A 22268-nucleotide genomic window follows, 5' to 3' on the forward strand; every position below is an offset into this window, starting at 1 on the left:
TCCTTTTAACCGTAAATTAATTTCTTAAATGAGGCAGAAATGTTAGTACCAGTCCCATAGGACCAGAAATTCTCCAAAGCTAATGACTACATTTGTTCCTGCCCACTACCTGGTTCCCACAGTATCTGATACCTGGTAGGACTCAATGAGTGGTGCTCAATGGATAAGCAACTGATGGGTTTTAAGCTGACAGAGCTTTCTTGAGTTCAGGTTGCTGCTAAGACAAGGTAGTTGATCCAAGAGAGGAAAAGGTAAAAACAAACTTCTGTTAATTCTACAACTTAAAGAAATTACAAGTGTCACAGATTTATAAAAGGGAAATGAATGTTCCATGGAGACACTGCGTAAGTGGCATACAGTTAAATTTTTAGAAAGTACACCTTTTCTGCTGCTGCTGCTAAGTCGCTTCAGTTGTGACCGACTCTGCGCGACCCCATAGAGGGCAGCCCACCAGGCTCCCCCGTCCCTGGGATTCTCCAGGCAAGAACACTGGAGTGGGTTGCCATTTCCTTCTCCAATACATGAAAGTGAAAAGTGAAAGTGAAGTTGCTCAGTCATTTCCAACTCTTAGCGACCCCGCAGACTGCAGCCCACCAGGCTCCTCCGCCCATGGGATTTTCCAGGCAAGAGCACTGGACCAACTTAAATATGCTACTATAAATGGCAAGCTTTCCCTCCTAAGTTGACTCTGACCCACTTCGCTAAGTGCATCCTGCAGTCCCCCTAACTTAGGTGGGAGAGACTTCTGAAGAAAATCAAATGGACAGCAGTCATGCCAGCGTCTTAACTTGCTATAGTATCTTAATGTCCCCAGAGGGCCCCACCTCCTGGCCCTCTCTGCACCCACAGCCTCTCCCAGGTAAGTGATTATGCAGGCTCTCCTGGCAGGGGCAGGGTGACCTTCCATGACCCCCCAGATGATAGCCTCAATCATGTCGCTGGGTTTGGCGGACGGTGTGCCAACTAGACTTGATGCAAGTAGCGGCTTGAACCAGGGCCCATGAGTCAGGCTCTGCCCACGTGCGCCTCTGTCACCCGCTGCCATGAGAAGGCCAATGCTGTCCTTGCCCGCTGGTCTGTGAAGGAGGGTAACAGAGGCAGAGCAGAGCTGGGCGGCTGCAGCCAAGGCCCCTGGACACCCGGCCCACAGCTGGCAGAGCCTCACATCTGTAAGTGAGCCCAGCAAAGACCAGCAGAGTTGACCAGGTGACACTCAGCTGATCCCCAAACACACGCAGAGAAGGCATGCTGCTGCATCCACTGAGGCTTTCTGGGGCCTTTTGTTACACAGCATCATTGTGACATTAGATAACTGATACACATATTAGCATCCAGAAACACAGTGCTGCCTTAGCAGAAAAGTACAATATGTGGTGCTGGCTGTGGGACTGGGTGGCAGGTAGAGGCAGGGAATAGTGGCGACGGCCAGAACTGAGCGGCAGACGTTTGGCAAAACTCGCCTGTTGTGACTCAGAAGATAGAAAGTGTACCCACTGAAGTTTGGATCTGAGCAAAGAGATTAGTTCTAAGCAGAACAGTCAAAGTGTCTTACAAGCTGTGTCTGATAAGGTCCCACAAGAAAGAGACAAACTCAAACAAGAACAGGCCATTTCAAAACGGAATCTAGAGACAATACAGAAAGTCAAAGATGTGCTGGTCGGGATGAAGCTTCTCATCTCCAACCAGCAAAAGATTTTCAAAGGAAGACAAAGATCATATCCTGGGGACAAATATCACATCCAGGGAACTGATCTCAGAGGGAAGAGCAAATGGGGAAAGAGGGGTGAAAGCATAAGGTTCCTGCTTAAAATCTCCAAAAGAATAAAGTTGGTGCCGGCCAAGTCCTCTCAGCTGGACAAGGATTCCTAAAAGTCTCACTGGTTTCAACCTCCAGAAGGCTACATGCCAAAAGTGTCTATAATTAGGTTTAGAAGAAAGGCAAGTCTCCAAGAGGAGTATGGGTGTGGCTTCTGGCACACAGACACACAGGAAGTGCACAGAGTTTTAAGGGAGCTCTACTAGCAATGATGTCACCAGTCTAGAGAAAAATAAAAGACCCCAAGTTTCTCTAGGATGAAAGCAGGTGGAGAAAGTTTCTCAAAAATACATTTCCACTCCTTTTCAGAAGTGGAGAAGGAAGGGGACGCTGCAGGGGACAGAGCCGAAAGCCAGGCAGCTGGGCCAACGCTTATTCAAGAAACACTTCCTGTCCTCAGAGTTGGGGGTCCTAGAAGCATCTTTCCAGAGAGAGTTCAGAAATCTGTGGACCAGTGACTGCCAAGTGCCTCCTGTTCCTCCCCCTTGGAATGGCAGGATTATTCCAAGTATTCTGACTGTGTTTCACTGCTATTTGTTGGGAGTGTGGGGACAGACAATTTGTCTTTCTATTTCAAATTCAAAAGGCTCTAGGTCAAGAGAAGCCATATCTATGCCTGATGGAGATCATAGGATCCTGGTCTTTTAAGCTGATTCTATGATTAGATGTGACTTGTGGGGGTCTGGGGAGAGCAAGAACCCACCTGCCTGTCAGAGAGAGGTGGATGATGGTGGAGTGAACTCCGGTTGGTGTGAAGACGGCCTTCGCCATGTAACCTTTGATGACCCTCCACTGTGGGTGAGCTCAGCCCCACCCCTTGATACCAGGTCCAATCAGGTAACTGACTTTAGCCAACAGGATGCAAGCAGAGGCTTGCCATGAGCTTACACGCAGGGGCATGCTCATTTTGTCTGCCATTGTCCCACTGGGCCCAGAGGAGGCCATGAGGTATGAGGACACAGCCAGACTTTCCCAGCTAAAGCAGGGGGACAGCCGGCAGACGCCCAGCCAAGGTCAGCGGACACCCGGCCTTTCCCACATACGTGATTAAGCCCGGCCAAGATCAACGGAATGTCTAGCCAACTGCCTGCTGACCTTAAGTATGTGAGCAATGAATGCTTTTACTAATATATTATGCCACTGAGATTTTGTGGTGGTTGTTACACAGCGTCAGTGAATCGAAAGCTAACAGACACACACTTGCTAAAAGGAAAACGTACCTAATTTGTTAAGTTACCTACTCTGCTGAGTTTTTCCATCAAGCTGTCCCATGATGAAGTGATGAGTATTCTTTAAAACAATCATCGAAATGTCTAACCGCATGTTGTGCAGACACTTACTAAAAATGCATTTTATATCTCTATTTCATTTAGAGCACCTTCTTGATGAAATGCTAGTGGGTGAGTTACAGAGCTATATAAAGAAATGCATAAAGCTGGAACCTGACTGTTCTCCCCTGTTGTTCAGAGAAAGATGCTTCTGAGCAGTTGACGAGCAAGACGGCACCCTGGGGGGTGAACTGCGGCGCGCAGTTCCCTGCCCGAGGTTGTGACTCAGCGCGGGAAGGTGCCGGTGCCTGAGCGCCAGGCCGGCGGGCGCGCAGAGCGAGGGCCGCACGGGGGACTTACCCGTGTGGGAGCGCAGGTGCACGGTGAGCTGGCTGGAGTTGCGGCTGGCGTAGGGGCAGAGCTGGCACTTGAAGGGCCGCTCGTCCGAGTGGATGCGCAGGTGCTTGTTGAGGCTGCTGCTGTCGGCGGCCGCGTAGTCGCAGCTCTTGCACTTGTAGGGCCTCACGCCCGTGTGGCAGCGCATGTGGGTCTTCAGCTTGTCCTTCCGGCTGAAGCACTTGCCGCAGACTTCACACTTGTGCGGCTTGTCGCCTTCACACAAGCACGCGCGGCAGCAGGGAAAAAACGAAAAAAAGAGAAAGGCTTACTTCCCGCGGCCTTAAGAAAAGAGTAACGCACAGTCACCCAAGAATATTTGGAAACTTCCCGCCCCCACCCCCCCACCCGCCCCAAACTAGATGGTTTTAGTTGTCAATAGACAGCTGGGGGGGAGCTGCTGTGCAGCGCAGGGAGCCCAGCTTGGTGCTCCGTGAAGACCTAGAGATGACCTAGAGGGCGGGGTGGTGGGGAGGGAGGGAGGTTCAAGGGGGAGGGGATATGTGTATATATATATATGCTTAAATATATACACACACATAGCTGATTCACTTTGTGGTACAGCAGAAACTAAAACAAGATTGTAAAGCAATTATACTCCAATTAAAAAATAAAACTAGATGGGGCTCCCCTAGTGGTTCAGTCGCTGAGACTGCACTCCCGATGCAACGGGCTAGGGTTCAATCTTTGGTGAAGGAACTAGATCCCACAGGCTGCAGCTAAGACCCAGTGCAGTCAAATAAAGAAACAATAATAATGAAAAAAGCTAGATGGGTAATCGGCAAAGAGCTGGCATCTTGGGAGACGGGGAACTGCTTCTATTTTGTTGATTAGGATTTTCTAATTTTTCTGACAGTGAATATGAATTCCTTATCAATTAAAAATAGAAAGCAGCTCAAATTTTAAAGTGCAGCTAAGTAAAAATGAGAAACTTTGTCTTTTATACCCATTTGTTCTTTTTTCTTTTTCATAACAGACACAGCCCAAAACTCAAGAGTCTCTGAGCTCATGGCTGACCAGCCTAAGAATACATTTCTCAGCCTCACTTGCAGCCAGGGGTGATTCTGCAATAAAGTCACCATCAATCAAACGGCAGAGAAGGTAAACGCGTTCCTTTCCTAAAAGGAAATTGCTTGACTTTTACTTTTTCTCTTTCCACCTGTCTTGCCAGCTGTTACCATGACACGGAAGTGAGCAAACATGTGAGGGCATCACGGCTGCAGAGGGTGGATACGTGCCCAACGCACCGTGACAGCAGGCGGGACTTCAGTCCTCAGACGGCCTCCCAGAACACGCTGCCTGTCTGCCTAGACCACCTGCTCACCTCCGGATGGTTACGCCAGACAGACACAGACCCCTGCCGTGTGGTTACGCCAGACAGACACAGACCCCTGCCGTGTGGTTACGCCAGACAGACACAGACCCCTGCCGTGTGGTTATGCCAGACAGACATAGACCCCTCCCCTGTGTGAGCTGGCATGTGAGCTCCTTTGATACAGCAGCTTAATCTGTACTCACTGACACACCTGTCGTCTTGCCACCCTTGAAAGTGAAGTGAAAGTCACTCAGTTGTGTTCGACTCTGCGACCTCATGGACTATGCTATGTAGTCCATGGGATTCTCTAGGCCAGAATACTGGACTGGGTAATCTCTCCCTTCTCCAGAGGATCTTCCTAACCCAGGGGTTGAATCCAGGTCTCCCGCATTGCAGGTGGATTCTTTACCAGCTGAGCCACAAGGGAAGCCCAGGAACACTGGAGTGGGTAGCCTATCCCTTCTCCAGGGGATCTTCCTGACCCAGGAAGTGAACTGGGGTTTCTGGCACTGCAGGCGGATTCTTTATCAACTGAGCTATTAGGGAAGCCCTGCCACCCTGAACACCTGCCAATTTTTTGATGTATACTTTTCTGATGACTTTCGTATGTGTGTGTGTACATTTTGGGGTACAAAAGCCTCCCTGACCAATATCAACTTAAATACTTATTTTTGAATGGTACTGTGTCTCTCAGTGATTTTACTTAACACTTTCAACTTGGATTAGAATCCAGGATGGCCTTGCCTTCTTAGCCAAATGCAACACTGTCTCCCTATTATTGGCTACTTTCTTATACTTGAAATAATTTCAATCATGTTCATATCATTAAATTTCTAGAACATAATTGTTAAGGGTGAAGTATTTCACTGTATGGATGTACTGTAAATTAATGAACCAGTTTCCTACTTGGCCATTGAAAGAATGAAGTGGATACACCCACATATGGATGTGGAAAGACCTCCAGCATTAAGGGAGAAACAGCAAGCTGCAGTGAGAGTGTCTACAATATTAATTTCATAAGAAATGGAAAAAGTACATTTTTTGTCTGTTAAAGCCCAATATGGGCTTCCCTGGTGGCTCAGATAGTAAAGAATCTGCCTGCAATGTGGGAGACCTGGATTCGATCCCTGGGTCGGGAAGATCCCCTGGAGGAGGAAATGGCAACCCACTCCAGTGTTCTTGCCTGGAGAATCCCATGGACAGAGGAGTCTGGTGGGCTGCAGTCCATGGGGATGCAAAGAGTCAGACACGACTGAGTGACTCATGCCAAAATTTAAGAATGAGACACGCTGGACTATAAAGGCTGATGACTTTGGGGCATGTATCAGATATGAAGGAGGCAGGCAGTGAGTCAGGATTTTCACTTTTTACATACCAAACACATATTTTGACCAAATCCTAAATAGCTAAGTGCTAAAGTCAATTGTCAGTCAAAGGTCATCACTATCTTCATAGAATAAACATCTGGGATTTAAGAATACACCTACAGAAGTGTATTAAAGATTATAATTATATTATTAAAAATGTTCATGGTCAGAAAATCCAGCAACCATCACTTCTCGTTACTGTCAGCTGCTACAGCTGTGGGTTGCCATCCTGTGTACTCCGATGCTGGACAGTGGTGGAGCCGGGCGGGTGGTTTTGGGCCAGCTCTGCTGGCAGAGAGTCCTGCTCCCGTTGGTCCTGGCCACACCCTCTTCTAAGGCAAGGACACTGTCAGCTCTCCGACTTGAAGATGTTAACGGAGACGCTACAGTTATACAGAAGCCACCTTACAAACCCAAGCCTGGTTAACCGGGAGGAGAGGACACTCCCTGAGGATCTGCAGCAGCGAACTTCAGGCCGCTGTCCTCACTTATACTTTATAATATGTCCCTAATTTTCATAAGTCATCATAGCACTTTACTCTTGCAACGATGAATATGCTATATGTGACTGATGGAACTTCAACACAGGAAAACCCACCAGGAGAGATTTATTGCTTGGTACATTGAGAATGCTTACCAATACCTGAAACATAATAATTTCAGAGTCTGATAACTCGATGAAATTCAAATGACAAGATGCTGTGAGGCTGATTAGACCTGTGGCCAAGGAAGTATCTGAGATAACTGCTGGATATCTTATTGTCTTCATTTTACCTTATAGATACTTTATCTGAGGCTAAGTAGCAGATTTTGGGCAATTAGTGATGCCCAAGACAAATATCAGTGTCCCTCCCTTATATAGATGGAGACTCATTGAACTTATACATGACTATACCATTTGACTTATGAGCACCTAATACTTTGTTTAAAATGGCCTAAAAGCAATTTCTTCTCCATGCGTAAAGTCTAGGAGACACAAAAATGATACATCAAACGAAATTAAATCACCAGAAATCATCGTGGTTTTCTTTTTTCCATGCATCAGTCTTTTTTCTCTCCTTTGAAAATAGTTTTTGTTAAATTTCCCCTTGGAAACTGCAAAAATCACACACTCAGGTATCCGTCCAATGACGAGTGTAAAGATACCTAAGTGAAAAGTTGCTATTCTCCCCCTTCTTGCTCTGTTTACCGGTCATTACACACACACCACACACACACACACACACACTTACAAGATATTCTCCTCCAGATGAGAAGAGCAGGTGCATTTAAGTTGTAATTAATTCTGGCACATCAATATTCAAAATGCCCATACCTGTTCACATTTCTTCTCCTAAGTTTGCTCCTATCGATTCTAGCACTGAGTTTTCTTGCTCTAAACATTTGCTGCCAAAATCATGTGTAGAAACAGTATCTTGTTTTTATTTCATTTGTGTCTGTGTTCCCGTGACGGCCAGTGAGGTCTGTGTCATACCAAGCGTCTGACTTGTCTGGACCCCCAGCTCCCAGCAGAGGAGGGATGTGTGTGACCACTTACCAGTGTGGATTTTTAAATGACGTTCCATGTCCTTCATACCATAGGCAGTCTTGAACTGGCAACCTTAAAAAGGCAAGGAGAGATCAATGACAGAGGGACACAGTCACTCTAGAACGGAGAAGCCGCAAAGCAACTTCTTTAACCCACGGATGGACATTAACAGCACGGCAACAGGACCAGCCGGAGAGGCAGCGGCAGCCCGCTCCAGTGCGCTGCCTGGAGAATCCCGGGACGGGAGCCTGGTGGGCTGCCGTCTATGGGGTCGCACAGAGTCGGACATGACGGAAGCGACTTAGCTGCAGCAGCAGCAGCAGGACCAACAGGTATCAGTGTGAATCCTGATACCAGGAGTCAAGAAGCATGTAACATCACTTCTGTGCTGCACCTAAGTCTAATCAGACAGACCCAAAGTGATGAACATTTTATGCGATAACTGGCCTGTTACTTTGCAAAAATATCAAGTTCATGAAAGACAAAAGCTTAGATTAAAGGAAACTAAAGACACATTAAAAACTAAATGCCATGTGTGATCACAACTTGGATCCTGGACCAAGGGAAAAATATTTTTCTTTTGATACAGAGGACTTTTAATGAGAACAGTTGGCAAACTCTTGATAAAGTCAGCAGTTTGATAACAGCATTTATCAATGCTAATTTCCTGATTTTGATGATTGTACTTTGGTTATATAAAAGAATTTCCTTGTTTCTAGGAAATTTATATTAAGGTGCTTAGAGGTAAAGGTCATGTCTGCAACTTTGAGGGAAATATATGTACGTTTAGAAAAAAACAGGGGCTTCCCTTGTAACTCAGTTGGTAAAGAATCTGCCTGCAATGCAGGAGACCTCGGTTCAACTTCTGGATCAGGAAGATCCCCTGGAGGAGGAAATGGCAACCCACTCCAGCATTCTTGCCTGGAGAATCCCATGGACAGAGGAGCCTGGCGGGCTGCAGTCCACGGGGTTGCAAAGAGTCGGACAGGACTGAAGTGACTAACCCACCACCCACCAGAAAAAACAAAGCAAATGTGATATGTTAATATTTGGGAAATCCGGATGAAAGGTAAAGGTCGAAGGGAAAAGAAGGGGCCGGCAGAGGAGGAGATGGTTAGTTAGCTTCACCAACTGCAATGGACACGAGTTTGAACAAACTCCAGGAGACAGTGAAGGGCAGGGAGGCCCAGCACGCTGCAGCCCATGGGGTGGAAAAGAGTCAGACACAACAATAACAAAAGGCTGCTCAGAAACTTTCTGTACTATTTTCGCAACTTTTCCCCAAGTCTGAAATTATTTCCAAATAAATTTTTTTGTTTTCCTTTTTTAAAGTAGGTAAGGGACAATTTTTCTGGATATCTTCCTAAGCTGTAGCACCAAGAAAAATTCACAGAAATCTGAAATTCTCACTGTTCCCATTCAAAGGTCCTTGGCTGTTAAAGTCTCAGGGCCCAAGTGCATGGTGAGCAGAGACAGTGAGAGGTGTGTCATACGTGATGGTGGAAATTCTGTGGGGTTGATCTCTAAGCCAGGCAGTTTGCAGCACTTCTTTGCCCAGTTGTCGGGAATCCAGGAGCTCGAGCCCGGGACCTGTTAAATGTCACATTCTCTACACACGCAGGACTCAACGCCGCCTTTACCTGGATAGCAGCAGTTGAGCCTCTTCTGAGCAGGTGGGGCTGTGGGCTTTTTGGCACGCGACTTGGCAGGGAGAGAGATAACAGTGGCTGTCTGGTTTTCGTTGCTTTCCGTGGGCAGATAAGTTTGATAGCCATGTTCAAAAACAAATTCTGGAGCTGAAACTAAAAGATAGGATGATTATTAATTTTCCTAATATGCATACCCAGTAGCTTACTCCCTTTGCCTACATTCCTTTGTGAGAATGATTATGTTAGATTGTTTTCCCACTGTTCCTTGCTGCTTAGGAGTGATCACGCGACCCTGTTCTAGCTGATGAGACACTAGAGGACATCCGCTGAGGGGGCTTCTGGAAAAGATTTTCCCCCTGGTTTAAAAAAAAGGTGGGGGCAGAAAGAGACGTAAGTTGAGGAAAACTCATTCTTGCTGCCCTGGTTGCCCTACTGTTTGTCTTTGGACATGGCTGATGAGGATGTGATGTCTGGATCTAGGCAGCCACTTTGTAACCATAAAGGGAGCTGCTGAGCCAGAGCCCTGAAACCCATTCAAATCCACACTCATTAAATAAACAAGAAATGTCCTATCGTTTATACCAGGTAGGTTTTCTGTTAACTTCACCCAAATGCACTAGGTCCTGTACTTTCAGAAGCTTTATCACAAAATCCTTTCAAACACCAGAAAGGAGCTGACTGAAGGAATTCTGGGCAAACTACGAATACTCTCTAAACACAAACACTCTTCAGGCACTCCTAAAACCAACCAGCCCAAAAACCAACCTTATATTCTCACGGAAGTTTTGAGGAAAAAAGAATAAATGAAAAGAAGACCAAACATCATTATCATCTTTGTCTTTAACTTTTCTCATTATAACAGGTAATACAGGCAGTCCCAAATGTCTTTTCTTAAAACTGTTTTTACTGCTTTGTTAATGAAGTTTATAGTTTGCAGTTTGGGAATATGTATTTTCTTTCTTCCTTTATGATATGTAATCATCACACGGAGATCTGGCTTCAGACAGGAGTAAATACGGCCTCTAGGGCTTTTTCAGGTGAACCTGTCAGGCTGAGAGGCCCTCCTGATGATTTTGAGAGCCAATGTCATACTCTGCTTCCCAAACTTCAGTCACGGAGGCACCACCTTTGACATTTCTCCGTGGTATTTACAAAGTACACTTCTTTAAATCAACACAGGCCTGACATCACTCCCTATTTCAGCTTTGCCTGAAGCAGTAATACCCACTCCAAAGGTCTGAGGTGCCAGTTATGTTTTCTCTTAAAACAAACATTCTCTCTCTTTGAAGCTAAGATGTTATAGACCATAAGATGTCACATTATCTTATATACAATAAATTTTTAAAAGTTGTCAATTCAACACATGGTAACGCACTGCTTTCATATTCCCTAGGTGTTTTACATATACTGACATTCCTTAGAGACTGTATATGTACTGAATGAGCTCTCTAAGAGTTCTCTGAACATTCGGCAGGAAATCCACATTCCCGGCATGCAGCTCTTGGGCACCTTGAGCAATGACAACCTCACCCCAGTGTGTGTCAAAGAACACCCAGGTGGATCGGCATTTGGTGTTTGAGCAAACTCATGGTTTCCCCTTCTTCTCAGCTGAAATATGTTGGGGGAGTTCAGTGGCTTTTGTTTAAAGCTGGCAAAAGATTCTGACAAACTGATGTTCCAGCTTCTTGCCCCTCTTTGATGAAATGACCAACCAGCCCCGCCTCTTGTTGAGATGCTTCGTCTACTCTGGGATTTAGCTAGTGGTTTTCAAAGTGTGGTCCCCAGCCCGCAGTGTTGGGTGCCCAGGCAGCAGTAATGGACTTACCTAGGAATTTGCTACAGAGGCAAGTTCTTGGGCCCCACCCCAGCTTACTGAATCAGAAACTCCAGGGTGGGCCCAGCAATCCGGTCTAACAAGCTGCCCACATGATTCTGATACACACAAGTTTGAGAACTAATGGTACAGACCATGCTTTTCCACGCAGCTCAGCAGTAACCTTAATTCAGCTTTGTCTAGTTGAGGGACTCCATCTCTCAGTTGTTGCTTTGCAAAAACCAATGGTTGTTGCTCCAGCAACAAAATTTGCTTCATCAATATCAGATGGACCCCCTACTACTATTTCCAGGTATTTCTGGGTAGAGTTACTTTTCATCTTCAGCCTGAGTCATCCTGCAGTATCTCAGGAGACATTTCAAACAGCAATTAAACCCAACACACACAGCTCCAAAAAAAATGCACACTTCTCTGCCAAAGTGAGTAAAACAGTGATTACTGATAACAATCCAGGTTATTCACAAACGTGCAAAGGCAATTCCTTGGTGACTGCCTCCGGGCCGGCAGCCGTCTCGCTGATTCCAAGGTGCAGCCCCGTGTCAGGTACTATGTGTCGGGGAACTGATGTAAGTCCAGGCTCAGCCACTTCCCACGGGTGGGACTTCAGGCCAGTCGAGGAGCTCCCTTGAGCCTGTTTCCCCGCCCGTCAGCGGGGATAATCACTGTGCCCACTTCACAAGGATATCACAAAGCTTCATGAGAGCATCAGTAGTGCAGGATATGGGCACAGTGAGTCTTAATAAACACTAATCCCTACAGCTGAACAGAACTGGGCACCAAACTCTTAGCGGGAATGATTAAGGCTTAGGGGAGCAACCGCTTCCACTTGCCTGGGACCGAGGGGCTCCCGTGGTCACGAGACTCGACATAAAACTAGGATGGCTGGTCACACCACCGTGACCCCCCGGCTCGTGGGAAAGAATATGTGGGGGACACAGGGGCTGGGGGTTGTAACGGTGGCCAGGCACTCCCTACAGCCCGGCTGCAGAGTCTGTGACCCTCCGCGAGGCGAGTCCTGGGTTCGGAATGGTCCTGAGCCTGGGATTCCCACCGTCCCTGGAGATGGCCGGGCCTGTCTGCTAACCGCCCCCCGCCCTGCCCCTACAAGCCTTAGCATCTCTTTTGTGGTGAGATACAGCAAAGGGGAACCCTGAGAGTGTTCCGGGTGGCAGCTCCTTTTCAGAAATCTGGTTTGCAAACACTTCCTCCCACCCAGGAAGCTGTCTTTACATCCCGCTGGCTGTCTCCTTAGGTGCACAGAAATCGACGCAGTCCTGCTGGTCTATTTTGGCCTTTGTTGCGTGTGCTTTTGGCGTCTTTAGGGGAGGCATCCAACTGGAGGGGTCATTTGTTGGGGGCGGTCCCGTGTCTGTCTTCAGATTTGGCCTAAAGAGTGGAATCTGAGTGTCCAGCATATGTGCAGGCAGCAGGGATAACCCCAAGCACCCGGATCTGCTGAGCTGGGGAAGCGCTTATAGCAGAGATGTGACCTACCCCCAGGGAAGAATGTTCTCAACCCTTCTTTCCACTGGGGTGATCCGTAGCATGAGCTGCTGCTTTCTGGGGGTGTGGGTGGGATGGGGGTGTCTCACTTTTAACTTTCTGCAAGAGTTCAAGGCCTCGTCTCCCCCGTGGGTACGGCTCTAACAATCAAGTCCAGTGTTTCTGGATCAGCCCCCATGCCTCCTCCTCCACCCCCAGCAGCTCACGGCCTCACACCTGCTCTCGGTTTTGCTGGACTCTCGGGCTCTCCCTGGCTTGCCAGTGTGCCCAGCCGCACGTCTGAGACACGCAGCTTGTTAGGCGCAGTCTCGGTTTGTAGCAGGAGCACCTCGGGTGTTCAGTTATTCACCCATGATGTTGCTTAAAAAGTAAGACTGTCACATGAATTTCATAGGGAACCAAAACCGCCTTCTGAGCTTAGGACCCACTGGATGTCTTAGACCCACCAGCTCTTCCCACGAAACTGCTCTTCAAACATCTGAAGTCGTCCACGTCTCCCAAGGCCCTTTGCTTCTCCTTTCTCGTCTTCAACTTAAAAACTCCAGTTTTAATCCTTTTCTCTTTTTTAAAATTAAAAGTGTATTATATCGTCAAAACAAAAGAAAAAGCGACTAGAAAATCCCGGGAGCACAGAAAGGCGTGGAGAAAACCTGACCAATGCTGCCCCGCCGTGGCAGCGTGCCCCTGCAGGAGGTGCTCGCTGAATCCTGCACTTCTCCTCTGAAGCACTCCTCTCTGCTGTAATTAGTTACGTGGCAAAGTATCTGAGGCCCTTCCTCTCTGCCATTCGGTTGGATGCGCCCAGTGAGGACGTGTATTTCCCTCCATCACCGTTTGCTAGAACCGCGCGTGGAACCTGGCACAGCACAGGGGCTCAAAGTACACCTGTTGATCAGATGGCCAACGTGTTCTTTTTACACAGAGTTTAAAAATACAGAACTAAGATCATGGCTTAAATCGTTTTGCATTCTTTTTTATTAAACGATTAAACAATTTTGCTCTGTGAAAGCATCCTGCCACGTTACCAGCTCATCCAAAACGCAATTTCTTCTGGCTACATAACATGCCACCATGTGGGCTGTCCCAGCTAAATTAACCCTTTCCTCTTTTCTGGACATTGAGTTGGTTTCTAGGGGTTTACCTTTATAAATAACACCTATCCAAAAATTTTAACTTATCTCGTTAGTTTCTCTGGATACCTTCCTGTAAGCTGAAGAACCGGGTCAAAATGGAATGGTCATTTTATGGCTTGGTGACCCATAACTATAAGATCCTTTAGGAAAATCTAAATCAGTATATATTCTCCCCTTCACCTTGACAGGACAATATGAGATCATTTTAGTGTGATCTGCATTTCTTTCCTAATTGGTAAAAAATCCCTTTTCACTATATTTTATTCATTCACATACCTTCTTTATGAACTGCCTGTTCAGGCTATTAGCGCTTTTTTTTTTTTTCTATTAAACTTTTACTTTTTTCTCATGACTTGTAAATGATCTTTACAAATTAAGGCTATTCCTTCACTGTCACATATTTAAATCTGTTTGTTTTTCCCCATATTGCCCATGCTTACAGCTCACATTTAGTGGACTTGATTCGAGTGCAAACTCAGCATTTACCTCCTGGGAGAATTCTGTAAGGACTTCTGTAAGGAAAGGTCATCTCATGCTCTTCTAAAGGGTTTTCCCCTCATGGGATCCACATCTGATCCTCAGGTCGGCCCAACAGTCCCAGTTTCAAGGGCTGAGCCCAACGCCAGCCTCTGATTCCTGACCCTGCCCCTCTCTCTGCGGCAGCTGGCTGGTCTGGGGGCAGACACGGGCACAGCAGCTGGACCGATCAGACCCACTTGCCCTGTGGTTAGGAACTGGAACAAAGACACGGCAGTTTGCTGTGGACATCTATTTTGAAAAAAGAAGCACCCACGTGCCAGACATTGCTACCGATAGAGTTCCATTCTTTCCGGCCCAAGGGTTCTCAAAACTGATCAGGAAGCAGAGATTCTGATGCGAGGTCTGGGTACAGTCTGGGTGTTGTTTATAGCTGTATTTTACTCACGTTTTCCATTCTTTTGCATACCAGCTTTCAGAAGTTCTGCTCTAGACTATTCCAGGAGGGTAGTGGCAGGAGTGTGGCTGACCAGAAGGGCTTTGGGGCTGGATTCCACTGCTAAGCCCCTTCTCTGTGACCCCTTCCTGGCCTGGCTACACCAAGACAGTGGAACTGAGCCTGTTACCCATCCTAGCCAATGGCATCTGGGATTCCTGGGGAAGCGGTTCCTCTCTGTTCAAGAGAAGGTCCCTTTCCCCATCCCTGAGCAGGGCTGAGTGGACTTGAGGAGGAAAGCAGCCACCTTGTGGCCATGAGGAGGATTACTGCCTGGGAGAGCAAGACGCAAACCCTGGGTCTGCCCTGCCAGCTCTTATCCTGAGATAGGCAGTGTCTCACAGTCCAGCCCTCTTGTAGCTTAGTGTTAGTAAGAGCAACCGAAAGCATCTGAACTAACCCAAGCCCTCGCTGGCTGGCCCAGACTCCCAGGACCCTGCTCAGAACTACCCAGATGGGATTGTTAAAGGAGGGGGCTGGGGATCTCCATCTTACTGAAGCTCCAGGGGGTTCTTTTGAGAAAGGCTGCGATGAGGACTTTACCAAGGGTGCTGAGGGGCGGTCAGATGCACAGCTTCTGCAGCCTGAGAGCTTGGCTTCCAGCCCCAGGTCTGGCTTCGAGCCCCTTTCTGGCTCTGTCACCTCGATCAAGTTATTTAATGCCTCTGTGCTTTAGTTCATTATGGGTAAAACAGGGATAATAATTATTAGTAGCTAATATATGTTGCAAAAATTTAACTTTTTAAAATTAAACGTTAAACTCATTAACAACTGAAGTTGTGAAAACCTACTTCACATATTGAGAAAACTGCTTGGCACAATAATAAGCAGCACTCAAGAATTAGCTGGGCTTCCCAGCGGGCAGAGCAGTAAAGAAGCCGCCTGCCCTTGCAGGAGACGTGGGTCCCATCCCTGGTGTGGGGAAGACGCTCTGGAGGAGGAAATGGCCGCCCACTCCGGCATTCCTGCCTGGGAAATCTGAAGGACAGAGGAGCCTGGTGGGCTCCCCTGGGGTCACAAAGAGTCAGACACGACTGAGCGACTAACACTCACACAAGAATTAGCTATTACTATTATTATTGCCAGATTCTCCTGGCAACTCACTTCCTCGTTTGTTTTACTAAATTGCTCACACACTCAACAGCCTTCAGTGGCTCCCTAGCTCCTCCAGAATAAAGGCCAGATCAAAGCAGGGGCTGCTACTCCATACTAGCCACTGCGGTCAGATCTCCCCTTTAGCAGCAGGGACCAGCTTCTCCACCTCCAGACCTGCGGGAGGAAACACCCACCTCCTGCTGTCTTCCTCCCAAAGGCAGGTGAGATTCTCAAGGTCTACCATGCGTGTGATCTCACTCACCATTTCTCCCTGTGGCTTTCCCCGCCGAGACCAACCTACTCCATGAACTCTCTGCACGAGGGGGTGCTGGTCACATATGGCTGGGCTTCCATGTCTTACACCTAAGTTCTCCTCTGCTCCCGGACGAGCTTGGACTCCTCCAAGGGAAGCATCTCCATTATCTTGGCTCCAGCATCTGGCACCCCCCAGTCCCAGAGCCGCCCTCACTGGGCCCTCATGATGGAGCCGGCGCCACGCCATGAACATCACGGACTTGAACGAGTTTAATCTGAACTCCGCCCCCTCCTGCATTTACTTGGTAACTTTTACTGAGCGCCTAGGATGTGCCAGGCCTGGGGCTGGGCGGCCAGAAAGCAAGACTGATTAGTCCCTGCTCCAGGGAGGTTATGGGGCTTCCCTCATAGCTCAGTCGGTAAAGAGCCTGCCTGCAGTGCAGGAGACCCGAGTTCAATTCCTGGATCGGGAAGATCCCCTGGAGAAGGAAATGGCAACCCACTCCAGTATTCTTGGCTGGGAAATCCCACGGACAGAGGAGCCTGGTGGGCTACAGTCCATGGGGTTAGAAGAGTCGGACACGACTTAATGACTAAACCAGGGAGATTATAGTCTAGTGAACTGGAAGTTAAACCACTACCTTGCTTCCTACTAATTAGTTGCTTTGCAAATACAGAATAAGGGTCATTTAAAGTTAAGAAAACAAAACAACCCACTACTTGGAGGCCCACAGGCCAAATTGAGCCTGCAGATAATTCTGTTTTTTAGGCTTTCAAAATCAGTTAGGTGGGCTGGGTCTTCCCCACATCAATGACCTCTGGCCAAAGACCACCAGGGATATACCTGTAGTTGAATAAGCTGATTACTCCATCCAGTAAGGGAATCCTCACCCCACGGGGGCTGTGGAGGGTCTCAAAGAGGGTGCCTGGAAGCATGTAGAGTTTTAGATGTTTGGGGCTCATGTTAGATGATTCTGCGAGGAGGCTTCAAGGAAGCCTGCATTGGAGGCTGCCAGGAAGTGGGGACAATCCTATGACTTGATATCTTAGCGACTAGTGCTCAGATGCAGAGAAGGCTAGGGCAGCAGATAAAATCGATAAAGCAGCAGGCCAGCGGGGCAGGGGGAGGCCCGCGGTTCTGAGGCTCAGGCATTATGACAGAGGAGTTGTTTCCAGCCTGCCCCAGCACACTCAGAGCTGCCCTGTCCCATGTGGACGTTCTGTGACTCTGTTCAGCAGGGGAACAGCAGAGCCCGCCCCGGGGAGTTAACCCAGCTCCCCGGGACTCCAAGGCCGGCTGACGATGCCCCCTGGCTCTCCTCTGCTGGTCGTCCGCAGCCTGCCCACTGCCCCTCACAGCCCATCTGCTGCTGTATTTACTGCCCCTGCCTGCTCCCAGGAGCATCTGCATTCACTGCTCTGGCTAAAGACTGCTTGTTACCAAACAAACTGATGGCAACTGTGATAAGGGCTAGTTGAGGAAGTGGTGAAGAACCTAGCCTTCGGGGTGAGGAAGGGAGGGAGAAATCATGGCTAGCTTCTAGGTGCAGGTGACTTTTAACCTGGGTCCTGAAAAAGTCGGAACGAACCAGAAGAGGTGGGAAAAGTCAGTGATAATTCAACTAATACTGTCTGGAGGCTTGCCATGAGTCAGGGCCTGCGTAAAATGTTCCATGAGCTGTTTCACTTAATTTCTGCAGCCCCCGATTCAGTAAGTAAGTAATGAGAACTAATCCTTACAGCTTGAGTGTCTGCCATGTAGGAGCCTCTGGAAGCGACCCTCTGAGGTGAGTACTATCATTACTCTCCTATTTTACAGCTGGGCAAGTGGAGACCCCGAGACCCTAAGTCACCTGCCTGAGGTTACCTGGATGGGAAGTGACGTGGCTGGGATCTGAACCCAGGCAGTCTGACTCAGGAACCTAGACTCTCTCCACAACCAAGTTCCATGGCCTTTCTATGTATTTCTGTCCCCACTTTAAAAAGGAGACAACGCAAGCTCTGATAACTTGCATCACTCACACAGCTCCTAAGGCCCTCTGCAGCCAAGACTTTAACACAGGGGCCTGACCCCAAGCCCCATGACTTCAAGCAGGGAACTTAGAAAATGCATATAGGATGCTAGTTTTTTTCACCAGCGTCAAGATCTGATTTTACTGCTTTTATAGAAAAGTTCTCAAATCAAATGCCAAATGATAGGCAGCTTTCAAAGCTAGCGGGCAGAGAATAAATTTTACTTTATATCCAACATGGCAACCCACTCCAGTATTCTTGCCTGAAAAATCCCATGGACAGAGGAGCCTGGTGGGCTATAGTCCATGGGGTCACAAAGACTGAAGCGACTGAGTAGGAGCCGGGGGCAGGGGGGGGTCTGTTTTAATCAAGGACTGAAGAGGCACCAATAGCCCTGGACAAGGTCTGGGTGTGGGTATCGAGAGGGGTCTGCCAGGGTGGGGGTCGGGTGGTGAGCATCTTCCCAGCTGGGTCGAGGCCTGGAGTCCCCTGGGGAGCTTGCTAACAATGCAGATACCTGAGCCTCAGCCAGGCAGATTCAGAGGCGCAGCCCTGGCACCAGCAGCTTTAACGAGATCCCAAGGGACCCTGGTCCAAACTGCCGCTGCCGAAACACCGAAGCCCAAACTTTGGGAAAGCTGGACCCAGCAAACCAAAATAAACAGTGTAAAAGAAAGTGGGGGGGGGGGGGAAGCAAGATGCTGCTTGTTTGGGAGCAGAGCTGCAGGCACACGCTGGGAGAGCAGCTGGGTCGGGCAGAGACTCAGCGCCCTGCCAGTCTTACTCGGGCATGCATCCTGATGTTAAGAAAGTGAAAGTCGCTCAGTCATTTATGTTGATAAAGTGAAAATCGCTCAATCGTGTCCGACTCTTTGCAACCCAAGGTTCCACAGTCCGTGGAATTCTTCAGGCCAGAATACTGGAGTGGGTAGCGTTTCCCTTCTCCAGGAGATCTGCCCAACCCAGGGATCAAACCCAGGTCTCCCGCATTGCGGGCAGATTCTTTACCAGCTGAGCCACCAGGGAAGGCCTTCATGTTAATAAAAGCGGTCGTTTACTGAGTCCAGTGACTGTCATAGGCCCTTTATTTGGATTATTGCAGAGTCTCACAATAACCCAATCCTATTAGGCACCTAATTCTACAACCTAATAGTACTTGTTGTTTACTCACGAAGTCACGTCCAGCTCTTTGCATAGCCTGCCAGGCCCCTCTGTTCATGGGATTTCCCAGGCAAGAATACTGCAGTGGGTAGCCATTTTCTTCGTCAGGGGATCTTCCCAACCCAGGGATTGAACCTGCATCTCCTGCACTGGCAGGCAGGTTCTTTACCCCTCAGGCACCTGGGAGGCACACCTGCTAGCCTTAGGGACCCTTTTTAACAATCCCTTTCTCCAGACGAGGAATCTGAGTGAGCGACATGCCCACAGCCCAGGGTTGCTGACTGGGATAAAGGCCCAGCAGCCTGTCTCCGGCGCGTGGTGACCCCGTCAGCTCTGTGCAGTGGGGAACACTTGTGCAGTGGGCGCCTGGGCGTATGGGGTGGTTGGGAAAGCTGAGGCACGGCTACTGTCAACGACGGCGGGGCCGTGGAGATGCCAGGAGGCGGGGGAAGGTCTCCGAGCCGAGAACCAGGACGGAGGAAGGGGTGGTTGTGTGGTGTGCGGTCAGCTTCACCAATGGACGTGAGACGTGGGCCCCTGTGAATACTCCACACTGAACCAGTGCCAGGAATAGGATGCTGCGGGTCAAATGCAGCCCCTGACCTCAAGGCGCTTACGGTTCAGCAGTGGGACAGGCCCTAAGTTTGTTCTGCAAAAGATCCTTTAATTACGGGGACCTGATCTGAGAGAACAATGCCAGTGTGTGTGGTCTCAGAGCGGGGCTCTTTGGGGCGAGGCAGTTAAGCCCAGCTCGGACACACACACCAGCATTAAGTCAGCTCTAGGCAGCGGGGCAACACATGCAAACGCCCCGGGGCTCAAGGAAGAGTGGCCCGCTCGGGAAACAGAAAGGACATCATCACGGCTACTGTGAGTCAGAGGGGAGCGGTGGGTCCTGAGATGCAGCCAGGTCCTGTGTGCAGATGGTCCTGAACCTTAGGTTTTGAGGGTGGGCTGGTGTCAGCCAGGTAAAGGTGAGAAAGGCAGAGGGGATGGCAGCAGGGAAGGCTCAGAGCCCAGAGAGAGGCAATGGCCACAAATGAAGGGTCTTGAGGCCTCCCTGCGCTGGGGCCTCGGGTCCCAGGCTTCACACCGGGGTGCGGGGTGACTGGGAGCTTGTTTCTCAAAACAGAGAACCCGACACTCAGTCTTCAGGGAGAAGACCACGAGGGCCAGGGCCAAGGGACGTAAGTCCCAGGACTGTCTGGAACCTGTGCTGGGACCCTGACCATCTCTCATCTCCACTCGCAGCTTCCCTTTGTCCAGCTGTAAGATGAGAAGGTGGCACCAGGCCCATCTCTAAGGTGGGTTTCAGTCTGAACATTTTCTCGGTGATTTCCTCTAAAATGAGATTAAGAGAAACTTGGGAGAACGTGGGAAGACCTCAAGGTAACCTGATGAAAGTCTGTGAGGTGATCAATCATATTTCAATGCTTAACAAATTTCAGCAGAAACATTATTTTGGATGCATTAAGGAAATGACCACAAACTTCCCCGCTGCCAAAAAATTCAGACACAACATCAATGTTCAAATGATAAGGTAAAAGTTGGTACCCTTCGGAGGTTCTCCCCATCTTAGCTCCAAATTAACTGTTTGCACAACACTGAAAACAAGTCAGAAGTTGCACATGGGCTCGGTCAAGCTTACAGATGTATTTTGTTTGACCAACAAAGTTTTTTTTTTCCCCTCGTCGCCTGACATGTGGGATCTTAGTTACCTGACTGGGGATCAAACCTGTACTCCCTGCAGTGAAAGGACCGTCTTAACCATTGAATTGACAGGGAAGTTTCCTAACAAAGTTTTAAAATTTGGGAAATTTTACATTTTTCAGTTTCTCAGAAAAACACAAATATCTAACTGATTGAATCCAAAGAGCAACTTTCTCTATTTCACCAGAGTCCCCACCATCTCCTAATGCCTTCTGCAGAGTTGACATCTTTCATTAACATTACTTGCCTCATTCCTGTTCTAGAAGCTTTCCTTGAATATAATACGTATGCATATATATGCCTGTTTATATCTACCTTGAGACTCTATGTGGGCACACAGATCTAGCTTCCTTTTCAGAGCTAAGTCACATTCCACTGTCTGAATTTATTCATCTAACTGTTAGATTATTATTCATTATCCATCATGGCATTTATTTATCTAATCTCCTCCTGACATATACATTACAAAAGTTCCATTTTCTTTACAGTATATCAGTAAATATCCTTGTGCATTTTCACTTGTCAAGTTTTATAGGATAAATACCCAGAAGTGCACATACTGGATAAATGTGTACATTTTAAAATTTGAAATATTTTAAACGTAAAAATTAAAGTTTGAAAGATATCACAAGACTGCCCGGCTTATATGAATGGATATCTCCGGAAAGGAAAGGAAAGCAGTATTTGATTTGCATTTCTTTATTACTGAGGGATGATGAGTCAAGGGCACATCCTGTATATTTACTGGCTCTTGAATAGCAACTGCTGCTCTTTGCTGACTTTTCCATCCAGTCCTTTTATTGGTTTTTAGGAGTTGTTTTTTTTTTAATATCTGAAGGATATTAGGCCTCAGTCACATGTACTGCATTTTATTTCCCCAGTTGTCTTTAGGCTTTTTATATACATTGTTTTTACTTCGGAAAAATGGTAATTTTATTTGCCACCACATAACAATTCTTTTTCTTTTGGGGGAGGAATCCTATAACTGCCTTCTTTGCAAGGCACAGTATTAATATATTTTTTGATTTAAAAATTTTGATGCCTTTCCCCAACAAATACATCCTCTATTTTCCCACAGGACGAAACAGTGTGTTTATCAACCATCTCATAAATGGGTGACTTACTAAAGTTATCTGTCTTGTCCCTTAAGGCAGATTATAAAGGAATAAGCATAGGGGTGTGTGAGTGTTTGGGTCCCTCTGCATGTGTGGACTTCCCTGGTGGCTGAGACGGTAAAACATCTGTTTACAAT

The 22268-nt window shown here is 47.8% G+C and overlaps 1 protein-coding gene across 3 annotated transcripts in view; it reads right to left on the bottom strand.

The window, feature by feature from the left end:
• Positions 1–22268, bottom strand: part of ZFP64 (ZFP64 zinc finger protein) — a 74025-nt gene that overhangs the window by 47620 nt on the left and 4137 nt on the right. For all 3 annotated transcript variants that reach the window (XM_052650636.1, XM_052650635.1, XM_052650634.1), the window contains exons 3-5: positions 9331–9492; positions 7700–7762; positions 3445–3696 (exon numbers count right to left, since the gene is read on the bottom strand). In XM_052650636.1, the coding sequence (XP_052506596.1) occupies positions 3445–3696; positions 7700–7762; positions 9331–9492 (477 nt within the window). The remainder of the gene's footprint in view (positions 1–3444; positions 3697–7699; positions 7763–9330; positions 9493–22268) is intronic.

This window comes from Budorcas taxicolor, chromosome 13, assembly GCF_023091745.1.
Source record: "Budorcas taxicolor isolate Tak-1 chromosome 13, Takin1.1, whole genome shotgun sequence".
Taxonomy (NCBI): domain Eukaryota; kingdom Metazoa; phylum Chordata; class Mammalia; order Artiodactyla; family Bovidae; genus Budorcas; species Budorcas taxicolor.